The sequence below is a fragment of the Lacerta agilis genome, chromosome 15 (genome assembly GCF_009819535.1).
Source record: "Lacerta agilis isolate rLacAgi1 chromosome 15, rLacAgi1.pri, whole genome shotgun sequence".
Taxonomy (NCBI): domain Eukaryota; kingdom Metazoa; phylum Chordata; class Lepidosauria; order Squamata; family Lacertidae; genus Lacerta; species Lacerta agilis.
In genome coordinates this window covers 31,319,826-31,333,383 of record NC_046326.1, presented here as the reverse complement: position 1 = coordinate 31,333,383, position 13,558 = coordinate 31,319,826, and the positions used below count along the sequence as shown (strand labels likewise).

Genomic DNA, 13,558 nt, shown 5'->3' with positions numbered 1-13,558 from the left:
GGCAATTAAGGAAAAACAGAAACTTAACCAGGACTCTATTCCCCTTCTGACTGCCTAAAAGGTTGTGAGGGGAGGTTTTGTACATAAGTAAAGTTGATAAATGAAGAAAATAGGCTTTAAAAAGAGAGATCAGAGCTGAAGAAATTATGAGGAAAAAAGCCAAAACACACAGAGGTAGGAACTAAGAAAGAACTGAAATAAGAACTCTATTTTAAAAAAGATCAGAAACCTGAAGCACAGACCCTGGATGAAAACCTGCAATGGATCCTGTCTTGAGAAGTTGAACTGAGAAGACTAGAAGCCACTGTACTGATGAGTACTGCTGGGCGAGGGATAGGCTGGAATAGGTCTAACTGGATGCGGTTTAATTCTATTTATATTTGCTTTTGTGGGTATGTAGTCAAAGCGTAAAACTAGTTTGTTTCTTTGTTTTTAAAGCATTTTCTCAAAAATTGCTTGACTTGTAACTTGTAAGTAAAGGCATAGTTTTGGGGGGGGGGAACTGGTCTGAAGCTTTGTGATTCACCTGGTGTCAAAGTCTACTTTATATTGGGAGTAGGTTGGGCCAATTAAATTCCGAAAGGTAAAAAGGCTGCTTAATGGAGGCAGCTTGGAGCACACCTGTTCCATTATAGCAGGTATGTGCTGCGAAACAGACAACATTGGGCTTGAGCAGGCAACCTAAGAAATTCCGAAACAAAAATAAAATGGCAGGAGCTGGGATGTACATGGGTGGTTCTGAACCAAGCATTCTCTGGCAAAGAACATTTGGTGCACATTCATCGGTCGAATCGCCGTATGTCGCTGACTACATACATCACAACATGAAGCACAACTGGAAGATATGAGGCACATGGTCCAGTATACAACACCAAAATGTCTTACGACGTAAACAGATGTAGCCAGCCAGTTGCCGGAGAGCCAGCTCTTCCATGGGCCATTTCTCGTCCCACCGGCTGGGACTCCCACCGTATTATCCCGTTGATATTATAGAACCACAGGATTGTAGAGTTGGAAGGGACCCAAAGGGACTTTGAGTCCAACCGCCTGCAAAGCAGGAATCTCTCTCTCTCTCTTTCTTTTTGCAAGTCACAAACTTTGGTTGATGAAAACAGCATGGCGTGCAGGACGACACCACTGGATACGATGGTCACGGTAGCAGCAGTTAAGTGATCAGTGTGAGACATGCTCGGGGCTTCAGGGTGTCGCCTCATCTTCAGATACGTCAGGCAGGTCGGGGTCCTTCAACCCTTCTCGGCTCCCTTGCTTTCTGCGCACGTTCAAAAGATACACGTTATAAAACCCCACCCATTACAGAAGAAAGCAAGCTGTGTGTGGTAGCCCCTATTGGAGAGGGCAGTAGCTCATTCACAGAGCATCTGTTTGGCAGAGAAAAATGGTCCCAGGTTGAGTTTCCATCTTCAGGTAGGGCTAGGAGAAAATCTCCTGCTGAAAGCCCTGGAAAGCCACTGCCAGTCAGTACAAACACTGCTAAGTTAGATGGACCAATGGTCCACTCACTCACCTACTTCTCCACTTTGGGAAGGTGTTTTATCGCTGGTAATATATGAGCTGGAAGCACAGGCAGAGAGTACAGTTTTTCCTTTCTAGGAAACATTTGTCCAGCTCCTTGCAGCCTCCCTGGATGCCTACACTTCCTGATGTGAAAAAAAAATCCCCATGCTGGGTGTGGGTGGGTGTCGCCTCATTATGTTTTTCCCATGGCTGTGATGGCAATGTGGGCATGCAGGAAAGCTGTAGCATACAGACCACTGGTGAGTTAGTTTGTAGAATGGAAGGAAGAACAGTCTAAGAGACCCCCCTGCCCGGCTCAAAAGGAAGGCAAGCAGAACAAAAACACTTGTTGGAATTTCATGAACATTTTATTTCCCTTTTGATAACTTCCAAGTGCAGTTTCTTTTCTTGTTAATTGAGGGGGAATGGTGGGCAGGGCGGTGGGGATGCAGAATGGGGTTTTGGCACGACATTGATCTTACATACCCCCAAACTCTTTAGCAAACCATTACTTTATTTTCTTCGAAATGTGGTAAGCCACTCCCGCTTCATTTGGAAGGGGTGGTGGTTCCCTGTTCGTTTTCCTGAATGTGGGTCTCTGGAAATCTGCCCCTGAGTCCTACCCTGATGCTGTCATTAGGCTCAGGGCCACAAGACAGCTGGCTTGTTTTGCCAAGCTCTCCACCTCCACCTTCTCCCCAGAGCCACATAAGGCAACCTTTTAAAAAAAAATGAAAAATGAAAAAGGCCATTTCCTGAAAGGGATCGGTTCTCTCTCCCAAATGACAGTGTTTCCCAGGTGATACAGTACAGCTAACTGCCTGAATTAATGAGAAATGCTGCCTAGGAGAGCCAAACAGTGCTCCAATTAACTGATAACGACCGAGCTCAGGATGACACAAGGTTCCGGAAACTTCTAGTAGCTTCCGATTTGCAAAGTCACCCAGAAAGGCAACAAATCCTCTGTCCTGTATAGCAGCAGCTCATTTGATTTTGCACGGGGAGGCTCCCAGCCACAATGGCTATGTTCTGCCTCCATAGTTAGAGGCAGGGATGCTTCTGAATACCAGTTGCTGGAAACTGCAGGAAGGGGAGAGGGCTCTTGCGCTGGGTTCCTGTTTGCCAGGGTGGCCACTGTGAGGGCAGGATGCTGCCACTGGCCTGATTCAGCAGGCTCTCCTTATGTTTTTAGATGCTTCATGATGCTAGTAAGCCTGGTAGAATTTTGAAATGTGTATGGATCTAATGACAGAATCCATTCTTCAACCACTCAGCCTCTGCAGAAACCAAATTTTAGGCTGGTGAAGGAGATTATTGGAAGATTTGTGTTCATGGTGGAGGCTCTTTAAGTCTCCAGAGTCGCTGAGGGGACATTTAGGCATGCCAGGATGAAGGCTCTGCAATGTTTGGAGTGCTCTGCCATTTAATTTGAATGTCCTTGTTATTGGAGTGGGGCAGCATGGAGTTCTGAGTTGGCCTTATTGATTCTCAGGTGGCTAAGGGTTTGTATGTGTTTGTGACTTTCTTTCCAGGAGATGTTCCTCCAGAACTTTCCCTGAACGCCTGCCCCTTCTGGTCCTAAAAAGGCGCCGAAGAGGGATAAGTTAATCGCATGATGCCTTCCCTTGCGTTTTGATCAAAGCGTGGGCACCCGGGGAGGCTGCCAAGTGCAGACCACCGTTAGCTTGCAGAATGGAAGAAAATAACCCTTCCCAACCACCTCAAAAGCAAGGGAAGCAGGACCAAAACCCTGCACCCCCCCCAATGAGAGCATCAGCAAAATTTCCTCTCCCCTCCTCCTCTTCTTCTTCTCATTAAATTGAAGGAAGATTGTTGAAGAAAAATGCGGGAGACGTTTTCCTTCAGCACTAAACAGGAAGCTTATATGTCATTGGTCCATCTAGCTCATTACTGTCTGCACTGACTGGCAGTGGCTCTCCAAGGTTCCAGGGAGGAGTCTCTCCCAGCCCCAACTAGAGATGCCATTGGGGATTGAACCTGGGACCTTTTGTGTGTGAAGCAGATGCCCCACCCACCGAGCTACGGCCCTCCACCTCTCCTGAGGCATCACTCTGCAAATATAGTTCTCTCTGCTTGGGAAACTCCAGCTTAGTGTTCCATTTGCCTCGGGCTGCATTTCCGGGATGTGTTTTGGTCCGCAGCTCTCTTGTTAACCTTGAGTTGCCCAGAACGCACAGGCTGCATCAATAGAAGCTTTTAAAAATAAAGGAAGGGGGGGGGGACAAAGAAAGAGAAAATATGGAAGAAGGGGAAGAGGAAGGAGGAGGAGGAGAAAAGGGGCGGGCTGTATTCATGACTGAAAGTTGAGCATGACACAGTGGAACATAACCACTCTTCTAGGAACAGTGAAAGAGATTCTCTCTAATAACATACACAGGCACCACCAAATTACGAGACGGGAGAAAAGGTCATAGCGCAAGACACCGAGTTACCTTAAAGCTGGGTGCAAATAGACAGATGGGCTTAAGCGGAAACCATGCCTGGAGACAAACCACAAAGACAAAGGAAACGGAAAAAAAAAACCAAGCAATGAGATTGCATGAATTGAGACGGAAAGTAAAAAAAAACAAAAACAACTGCAGAAATAATATTTTTTTGAAAATCAACGGGGATGAATGGGTGAGAGTGAGGAAAAAGGCAAGAAGAGGGTATCTTTATGGAGGATTTGGAAGTTCTCCAAAGGAAGAATATGGAGGGACGGAAGATAAGGACTTTTGTCACATAGCCCATGATGATTTGATGGGGTTTCCTGGTGCTCGGAGCCCCTGGCTGAGAACAGCCTCCCCCCCCCCCAACACATTCTGGACTCCAATTCCTATCAGCCCCAGCCAACAGGGTCCATGGAGAGGAAGGATGGGAGTTGCAACCCAACACCTGGAAGGTTAGCCACTCCACCATGGACAGAGAGCCTTCCGCCCTCCAGGTTTTGCTGGATGACAACTACAGCACCACCATCTGGAAGGCCAGAAGTTCTGCACCCTGCAGTGCGCACGGACTCAGAAAGACTTATCCCTGCGTTCCAGGACCTAAATTACGTAGAGCTCAATAGGTGAATCTTACACCTGGAAGCAAGCTATTGAGTACTGCGGAGCTTGCTCCTGAGTAAAACTGCAAAGGATTGTGCTGCGAGTGAATTTAGGCAAAACCAGCAAAGTGCATTTAAAGCACTCTGTGTACACAGTGCGAATGTAAAGGCCCTCTTGGTCGTCAAGATAACCCCAGGACTAATTGGTGTGAGCTGTCAGATAAGATCATATATGCTCATCTACTTTGCTTTGAAGCCTTACTTTTGGTTCAGTTAGTTGGGAGAGGGGAAGCTTCTCACACTGGCTGGGCTGTCGGCTATTCCTTTTTCCGAGAGATGGGTGGGAGTGGGGAACAGGCCTCTAAGCCAAGGGTGGTTATCTGAACCAGGGGTGTTCTTAACCCCTTGGCTGCCGGGGGCAGGAAGCCAAGAGGCACCCCTGGGGGCGGGGCATCGTGGTGTGTGCGTGCGTCATGACGCACACGACGCCCCGCCCCCGGGAGTGCCAGGTGGCAGATTCGGGAGACTCCCGAAGCCTCCGCCCGGCGGCGGCACCCCTTCGTGCCGCGGCTGCTGGTGCCTGCGTGAGCAGCCGCTGCACGAAGGGGTGCCGGGCGGCGGATTCGGGAGTCTTTGCGGGCTGCAAAGACTCCCGAATCCGCCGCCCGGGCTCCCTTGGCGGAGCGCAAGTTGGGGCAGGGAGAGGGACGGGCCAGCGAGGAGGGGTGTCCCTCCTTGCTGGCCCGCCCCTCTCCATGCCCCGGCTCCGCAAGCCAGCCAGCAGTGGAGCTCGGCAAAGAGGCAAGGGGCGGGCCAGCGAGGAGGGGGTGACACCCCTCCTCCCTGGCCGCCCCTGCAGCTCCACCCCGGCAGTGCCGAAAATAGCCTAAAAAGAATTTTTTTTAAAAAAAAATTAAAGTAAAAAAAAAGTCCAGGGAGTGGGGCCGCCCCTGATGTGTTACCCCCAGCAGGGGCGCTGCCGGGGGCCCCCCGCCCCCTCTTACTACGCCCCTGATCTGAACTACTGTTGCCAGCTTACATAGCTTGCTTTCGTGTAAGTAGCCCATGTGCAATTAGCCCCTCAAAGCCGGTGTGCTTGCCACTTCAACATCCATCTTGAGGTGTGGCAGCAAGGAATTTGGCACTGCACTGTCGCATGCAAGTCTCTTGGTATGTCTCTATAGTGAAGCCCTAGAACTCTCTTTGGAATCCCTGCAACTGGGTTCTTCGGGGCATCAATCCACCCTTCCCCCCTGCTCTGCTTTTGGACCCGTAGGACAGGAAACTATGATACCACTTTAAACAGCCACGGCTTCCCCCAAAAGAATGCTGGGAGCTGGAGGAGACCCCCTATTCCTCTCACAGAGCTACAATTCCCAGAATTCCCTGGGGAAAGGGCTGGATGGTGAAACCACTCTGGGAATCATAGCCCTGAGAGGGGAATAGGGGTCCCCTAACGACTCTCAGCCACCCTCAACAAACTACAGCTCCCAGAATTCTTTTTTTTGGGGGGGGGGTTAGCAGCCATGGTTGTCTGAAGTGTTTTCATCAGGCTTCAAATGTGTGTTGTGAATGTGTATTTGTAGTTTTTAGTAATTGCAGTATTGCAGTATATTCTACATAGTATAGGGTGTACTATAAAACTGTACCAGTTTCTATTTTAACCACATAATTAATTACTATTTTCCTTTCACCTCTGCACACCCTGTGGAGAAAACCATACAGGGCGAAAGATTAGCCTCAGCCACTGATAATTGGTTCGGTTTTATCGTTTCAGCATTCTCTGTGCAAAGGCGTTATTCCTTCTCTGCCCACAGATAAAACCTTAATGTCCAGAATACGCAAATCAGAACAGAAAGCTTCTGTCTCCCACCTTCATCTCACCCTTCCCCAAGAGAAAGCTTGCAATTTGTTTTGCTATTTCTGTCTCCTTGAAAAAGAGAAAATCTATTTCAGTTTGCCGCAATTTGGAACTGGGTGTCGAAAAGTGAAGCCGGCTGTCCGAAGTTGCCATGCAAAATGATTAAACATTAATCCTGATGGTCACAGAATCAATATATAATTCGGGGGGGGGGGGTGCTGCTGCGAGGGGGAGGAATACACCAATTACTATTTCTCTAAGAGTAAATCAAGGGCCGACTATGCAATTTCAAAGCTTTTTTAATTGCCTTATTCTTTGGCCCTTAATTTACTTTTAGAGAAATATGAACACTGGAAACATTATTGCAGAATTACAAGCTGGGGATTTAAAAATGATTTAAAAATGCAACTTTTAGGGTGCCACTTTTCTGTTTCCTAAAAATGAGACTTTCGCTTTTGCAATTGGTTTTGAATATTCACGCACTATGCAAATGAGCACCATGAACAGTGCAACTGCACGAGGGCCCTTCCAGCTCCTCCTCAGCTCTCAGCGGATCTCCTGCCTTCAAATAATTCTTCCCCTTGTGGGTTTGTGGGGTCAGTCTGGATGATACCCAGAGACCCCTTGCAGTTCTTGGGTCCCTGTGCCGAAGAATCTCAGAGAGGAGGTTTTGCTGAACAGGTCAGAAAAGTTTAAAACAATGACCTTAGCTGGCCACTGAAGTGTCCTCATCAGCACCCCAAAAGAATACAACAGGTTGCAAGAGCTGCAACTAAGCGATGGTGCCCTCCAGGCTAATGGGTGGGTCTTGTCTCCACCCACCTCACCTAGCAGCTATGTAAGAGAACCATGGCCAGAGCAATGTGGGTGAGCTGAGCTGGAAGCTGGCTGGAAGATGGAGACACAGAGACAGACTTGCTCTGTGCTGGATCCAAATCTGTGACTGATGGAGAAACAGGATCTGTTGGAGTATCAATGCTGTGAGCATGTCCATCTTGTGCTATGGCTGTATCTATGTGCAAATAAAACCATATATCCTAATGACACCACAGTCTCCACTGACCTTCATTTCAAGGAAACTGAACCCTGGGAAAGGGCAGGCACCCCCCGGAGTCTCTCACTGCTCAGAGATTGTGGTGGCGTGTAACGTGATTGCCCCTGAGCGTGTCACTTCCTCCCAGATCTCCATAGATCCAGGGTATGGAACCCTTTGTGGTGTGGCTCCCCTACCCTGTTGCAGGAAAACGCTAGAAAAAGAGGTACATACATTAATAAGTCTCCAGGAGCCGACATAGATCTCTCTTCTCGCCTGGCCTGGGCCTCAAATGGGTTGCTGAAAGATCGTTTCCTCAGCATGGCTTTCACCAAAATCTTTAGGGAAGGGGATAAGGAGAAGAAAAGAAATCAGGGTTGCAGATGGATCACAGAGAAGAAGAACACATGCCCCTCATCTATTTCTAGAAACCGTTTCCAAACTTTCAACCTCAAGACTGTGATTGCAGCCTTTCTTTTTTTTAAAAAATAAAAAATGTCATTGTATGTTTTTTTGTTTCGCAAATGCAGCCTGTTCAGAAAGTTTTTCTCGCTCTCCAATAACACTAGAGCTCATGGACAACCAATAAAGCTAAATGTTCAAAGATTTAAAAATGCTCGACATTTGATATATATTTCTGTATACTGTCTTTTCTTTCTTTGTTTCATGCTTTAATAAAAAAAAGATTAAAAAAAAAAAAGATTCAGGGCAGATAGAAGAAAGCACGCTGTTAAACTATGGACCTCTCTTCCACAGGAGGCAGTGAGGCCTCCAATATAAGCATTCCTATTATGTCAGATTCGCCTGATAAGTTGCTTGTAACATACAGGTTGAGCAGGCATTTTAGGGCAGAAAAGAAGCAAGCGAAAAAACACAGACAAGGCTACTGTCCATACTGTAGCTCTTGACCTTCTGAACCAGCTGCCCAGTCAAATCCTAAAGCATTCATCTCCTTCTGCTGGGGAAAACAGGATCCAGCCTCCTTCCACTCCACAGCTTAACGTGGTGTGTTGCAATGCAACTTTGGACAAAGAGCACCCACAGCGGCCATTAGCCAAGCACCCAGTTCTGTACCCTCAACCACACAATGCAGAGGGATGGAGGCTTTTAAACCCTGCACAACGGGATTGTCGCGACGGCAGCGGTACGCACCACAGCAGGCAAACTCGGGATTGTTTTGACGGAGTTCTTCACTTCCTCCTCGGTGACCTCCACAATTGTGCAATGCTCCTCCTCGAGAGGCAGAGGATCCTCTCCGAACTTTGTCACCCAAGGGTGCAGCTGCAGGGAAGACACGTGCAAAGGCTATCAGGCCAGGGCCAGCCCTAGCACGAGGCAGAGTGAGGTGGCAAATCCTGAGGGGTGGCAGCTAGGTGTTGGAGGGCACAGGCAGGTGGGGCTGGCTGAGGACAGGCACAGCTTGGTGGGGCAACTCTAATAAAACTTAACGTGTAAACGAGACAAACACTGAAACTTAACAGCCCAGAGGTGGCAAAATTGCAAGACTGCGAAAGCCAGGGAGGTTCCAGGTTTAAACCCTGGCATCTCCAGGAACGGATGGGAAAACCCTGCCTGAAACCCTGGAAAGCTACTGCCAGCAGGGGCATAGCAAGAGGGGGCGGGCCGCCCTGGGTTCCATAATGGAGGGGGTGACAAATTATCAAGGAACAATTTTTTGGGGGAAAAAATTATTTGAAAATTTATTTTGATTTTTTTTTAATGCCTGCTCTGAAGGTCTTATCTTACTATACTAGGGATTATATAGCTATATATTAAATTCCATGCATATCGGTAATATCTTGACCCTCCTCCACCAAAATAGCTGTTCACTTGGCTTTTTTCCTATGTCACGAAGGCTGAAATTTCAGTTCAGAGAGCACTTACTGTTCCCAACCTTAACCCTGTGGAAAGCCATCTAATTAGACTTTAACTTCATTTTGAGATGTTTTTAGGAGGTAATTTAATTATTGTTTGATTTTATACCAATGTTATGTATCTGCTGTTAGCCACCCTGAGCCCGACTTTGGCCTGGGGGGGGGGGGTGACATTTTTTTTTTTGCTCCCGGGTACCAGTTTATCTTGCTACGCCCCTGACTGCCAGTCAGTGCAGACAATACTGAGCTGGAGGGATGAGTATACATATATGGCAGCTTCCTGTGTTCCTATTAAAGTTCATATCCCACTTACCTTAATTTCGGGGACCGTTATCCTCGTTTCAGGGTTCTTTTCCAGCATCTTCAGGATCAGGTCTTTTAACTCCTCGCTGATCCAAGGCCTGGCAGAAAGAAAAACAAAGCGTTTGGTTGGGACAGAAGCTACAGGCTGCCAATCCTCTTTGTTCAGCCACCAAACTACTTTGTATGAGTTAAACAACAACAACAACAACAACTCCAAACTGCAAAAAACTGGAGAAACTGGGATGGACATACCCAGTACAAGCAACAAACTCTCTTTGAAACATACTGACATGGGAGAGATGGAGACCTAGGCCTCATTTTGAATCATAGCGGCACACTAGTGTAGAGTTGGAGAGGGACACCAAGGGTCATCTAGTCCAACCCCCTGCAGTGCAGGAACCACAGCTAAAAGGATCTCTGACAGGTGGCCATCCAACCTCTGTTTAAAAACCTCCGGGGAAGGAGAGTCCACCAGCTTCCGAGGGAGCCTGTTCCATTGTTGAACAGCTCATACCGTAAGAAAGTTTTCCTCAATGTTTAATCGGAATATCCTTTCTTGACTTTTAGAGACGTTGGTTCAGGTCCTCCCCTCTGGAGCAGCAGAAAACAAGCTTGCTCCATCTTCCATGTAACAGCCCTTCAGATATCTGAAGATAGCTATCATATCACCTCTCAGTCTCCAGGCTAAACATACCCAACTCCCTCAAGCATTCTTCATAAGCTTTGGTCATCTTGGTTCCCCCTCCTCTGCACACATTACAGCTTGTCATATCCTTCTTAAACTGCAGTGCCCAGAACTGGACCTAGGACTCCAGATGTGATCAGACCAAGGCAGAATAGAACGGTACTATAAATTCCCTTGATCTGGACACCAAACTTCTGTTGATGCAGCCCAGAATTGCATTGTTGTTGTTGTTCAGTCGTGTCCGAATCTTCGTGACCCCATGGACCAGAGCACGCCAGACACGCCTATCCTTCACTGCCTCCTGCAGTTTGGCCAAACTCATGTTAGTAGCTTCGAGAACACTGTCCAACCATCTCATCCTCTGTCGTCCCCTTCTCCTTGTGCCCTCCATCTTTCCCAACATCAGGGTCTTTTCCAGGGAGTCTTCTCTTCTCATGAGGTGGCCAAAGTACTGGAGCCTCAACTTCAGGATCTGTCCTTCTAGTGAGCACTCTGGGCTGATTTCTTTAAGAATGGATAGGTTTGATCTTCTTGCAGTCCATGGGACTCTCAAGAGTCTCCTCCAGCACCATAATTCAAAAGCATCAATTCTTCGGCGATCAGCCTTCTTTATGGTCCAGCTCTCACTTCCGTACATTACTACTGGGAAAACCATAGCTTTAACTATACTGACCTTTGTCCGAATTGCATTAGCTTTTCTTATTTTTTTCTTTTTTGCTGCCACATCACACTGTTAACTCACTTTATGCTTGTGGTCTACTAAGAATCCTTAGATCCTTCTCGCATATACTACTGGCAATCCAGGTGTCCCCCATCCTATATTTGTGCAGCTGCTTATTCCTGCCTAAGCGCAGAACCTTACATTTGTCCCTATTGAAAATCATTTTGCTTGTTTTGGCCCCAGTTCTCCCATCTGTTGAGGTCATCTTGAACCCTGTTTCAAAATTTAACTACCTTACAAATCATGCTTTAGGAATGAGAACATTAGACCAACCTGCCCTTGAACTGTCCAGATTGCACCAGCTCCATTGGAGCGTAAAAACCTGTGAACTTCCAAGTGGGGGAACTAAGCAACAGTGCAGAACAAATGGTTTGTGACTGACTGGCTTCTGTCCACGCCTGAGTGCAGAAAATAGCAAGGTCTTTTTTAGTAAACAGAAGCTCCTTGGCCTCTGCAGCCAGGGCAGAATATGCTCGGCTTGCAAACGGTCCCATGGAACAGCCAATGCACTGACTGAGTCTCTGGGAGGTCTGTGGTGCAGCCAGGACTAATCTGATGACACTCTCCTTCCTTGCACTCTCTCCCACCTCCAATCCCGGTTCTCTTACGGGCTTTATCAAATTAACAGGCTTAAGTTTAAACACTGAGTCAACACACTGCCATTCCCCTGCCTCTCTGCACAAGCTAATGAGGAGAGAGGCCTTTCGAGATGGAAAGAACAGGTCACCGGGATGTCAAAATAAGCCAGGCAGCGAAGAGTTATTGCCGCAGGAGATGTTAGGAGGAAGAGGCCCAGCCAGCCCATTAAAAGCTAATCCCTTGCGGAGGTGGCAGATGTGAAGAGTCTCTCGCAGAGCTGACTAATAAACTCCAAATATATGATGGTTTGGAGGGAGGAGGCAGGTGAAAGAGGATCATGTGAAATGGTGAAACTGGCAGGGAAACTTGAGATTTCCCTCCTTCTTCTTCCTAGCGATGAAAAAGTTTCCCTGGTAAGAACCAAGTAAGGGTCTGTTGGATCAGGCCCAATGGACCATCTAGACAAGAACACTGTTCTCACAATGACCACCCAGGTGCCTGTGGGAAACGCGCAAGCTCAGACACCAGCATAAGAGCCCTCTCTTCCCCTGCCAATTCCAGCAACGGGTATTCAGCATTGCTGCCTCCAACCAGACCCAGGCAGAGCTGGGGAGAAGCCGGGTACATTTGCCCCAGAACTCAGAGGGCTAAGCTGGCTGGGGGATCCTGCCAGGGCCCTGCTGGACTTACGCTGCCATGCCAAGAATGCCCTGGGGACTCCCAGCTGACTGGGGACATAATGCGTGAAATGGCCACGGCACTGCAAGGCTTCAATAGTAAAATCTGAACCTGAGCTACTGCATACTAGCGTGCAGCGTCAGAGAAATTAAGCAGCGGTGCCTCAGTGGGGCGTCTCAGGGACAAGATTCCCGCCCCAGGCCTCAGACAAGTTCAGTCTCCCGGGTTTCGGAGGGCGGCTTTACTGAGATCTTTCACGGGCAATGCTGGAAGTCCCGGCAAGCACAATGACACCCCATGGGTGCTGGTGCACCCTGCACTATGTGATGGGTGGGGAGGAAAGGGCAGCCGCCCGCTGCCGACAGTCGCAGCCACATGGCCATCACCACCGGGACCTTTGCTGGACAACGCCCCTTCTTTGAATTGACGCCCCCCCTCCCCCAATCACCAACCTACCCCAACTTCCCAGCATACAAAAAGGGTGGCTAAAATGGGGACAGCATGGTTACTTGGCTCAGCCTGGTTGTAAGGATCTCCTAGATAGTCAGTTTAAGACCACTAATGGGGGCAGGGGGGGCAGTGAAGATGCTCAGTCCCTCCGTGTAATGCATGATTTACAATCCAACACCGATAACAAGCCCAGGGTTAAAGGAAGAGGGGGCTGTCTCTCCAAACACTTGCCGCTTTCACCCCATTTGTTTCTCCACCCACCCACATTCTTCCCCCGATATTCCTTTTCAAGCTGCGGCGATATGATATCATCTTTACATTTCAATTAGGAACGGAGGATTAATTCATGCAAGTAGGTCAGGAATCCTTTGCCTTGCTGCAACACCGAGTTGGGAGAATCACAGCTGCAGCATCTTTGCTCGAGACGCAAGTTTGGGGCTGGGCTGGGAAGGGGAACAACAAAACTTTCTATGAAACCTGTGAGATGGGGATGGGCAATGTTGTTTTTTCTTCCTGCTAGGGGCTGCATTTCCTTGCCGGGGGGGGGGGGGGGGTGAATCTGCTGGAGCTACAAGTTGACGGCAAGGAAGGTCAGTCAGAAGGTGAGGTCGGAGCCCCCCAAAGGGGTGAAGTCACCCCTTTCTGCCCCGCTCCTCTCTCTCTGCCACTCCCTACTCTTTTTTATCTGCCTCCCACTGCCTTTTCTTTCTCTGCCCCCCCTTCTCTCCCTCTCTGCCACCCCCTCTGTTCCCCCACCCCCGTCTCGAACCCCGGAGAGCCACTGCCAGTCAGAGTAGACAACACTGAGCTAGA

General features: G+C 48.4%; 1 protein-coding gene across 1 annotated transcript in view; it reads right to left on the bottom strand.

Annotated features, from left to right (window-relative positions):
* Positions 1–786: 786 nt before the first annotated feature.
* Positions 787–13,558, bottom strand: part of CAMKK1 (calcium/calmodulin dependent protein kinase kinase 1) — a 39,363-nt gene continuing 26,591 nt past the window's right edge. Inside the window, exons 12-15 of the mRNA XM_033171917.1 lie at positions 9,643–9,730; positions 8,608–8,736; positions 7,690–7,793; positions 787–1,270 (exon numbers count right to left, since the gene is read on the bottom strand). Of these exons, the coding sequence (XP_033027808.1) occupies positions 1,198–1,270; positions 7,690–7,793; positions 8,608–8,736; positions 9,643–9,730 (394 nt within the window). The 3' untranslated portion in view covers positions 787–1,197. The remainder of the gene's footprint in view (positions 1,271–7,689; positions 7,794–8,607; positions 8,737–9,642; positions 9,731–13,558) is intronic.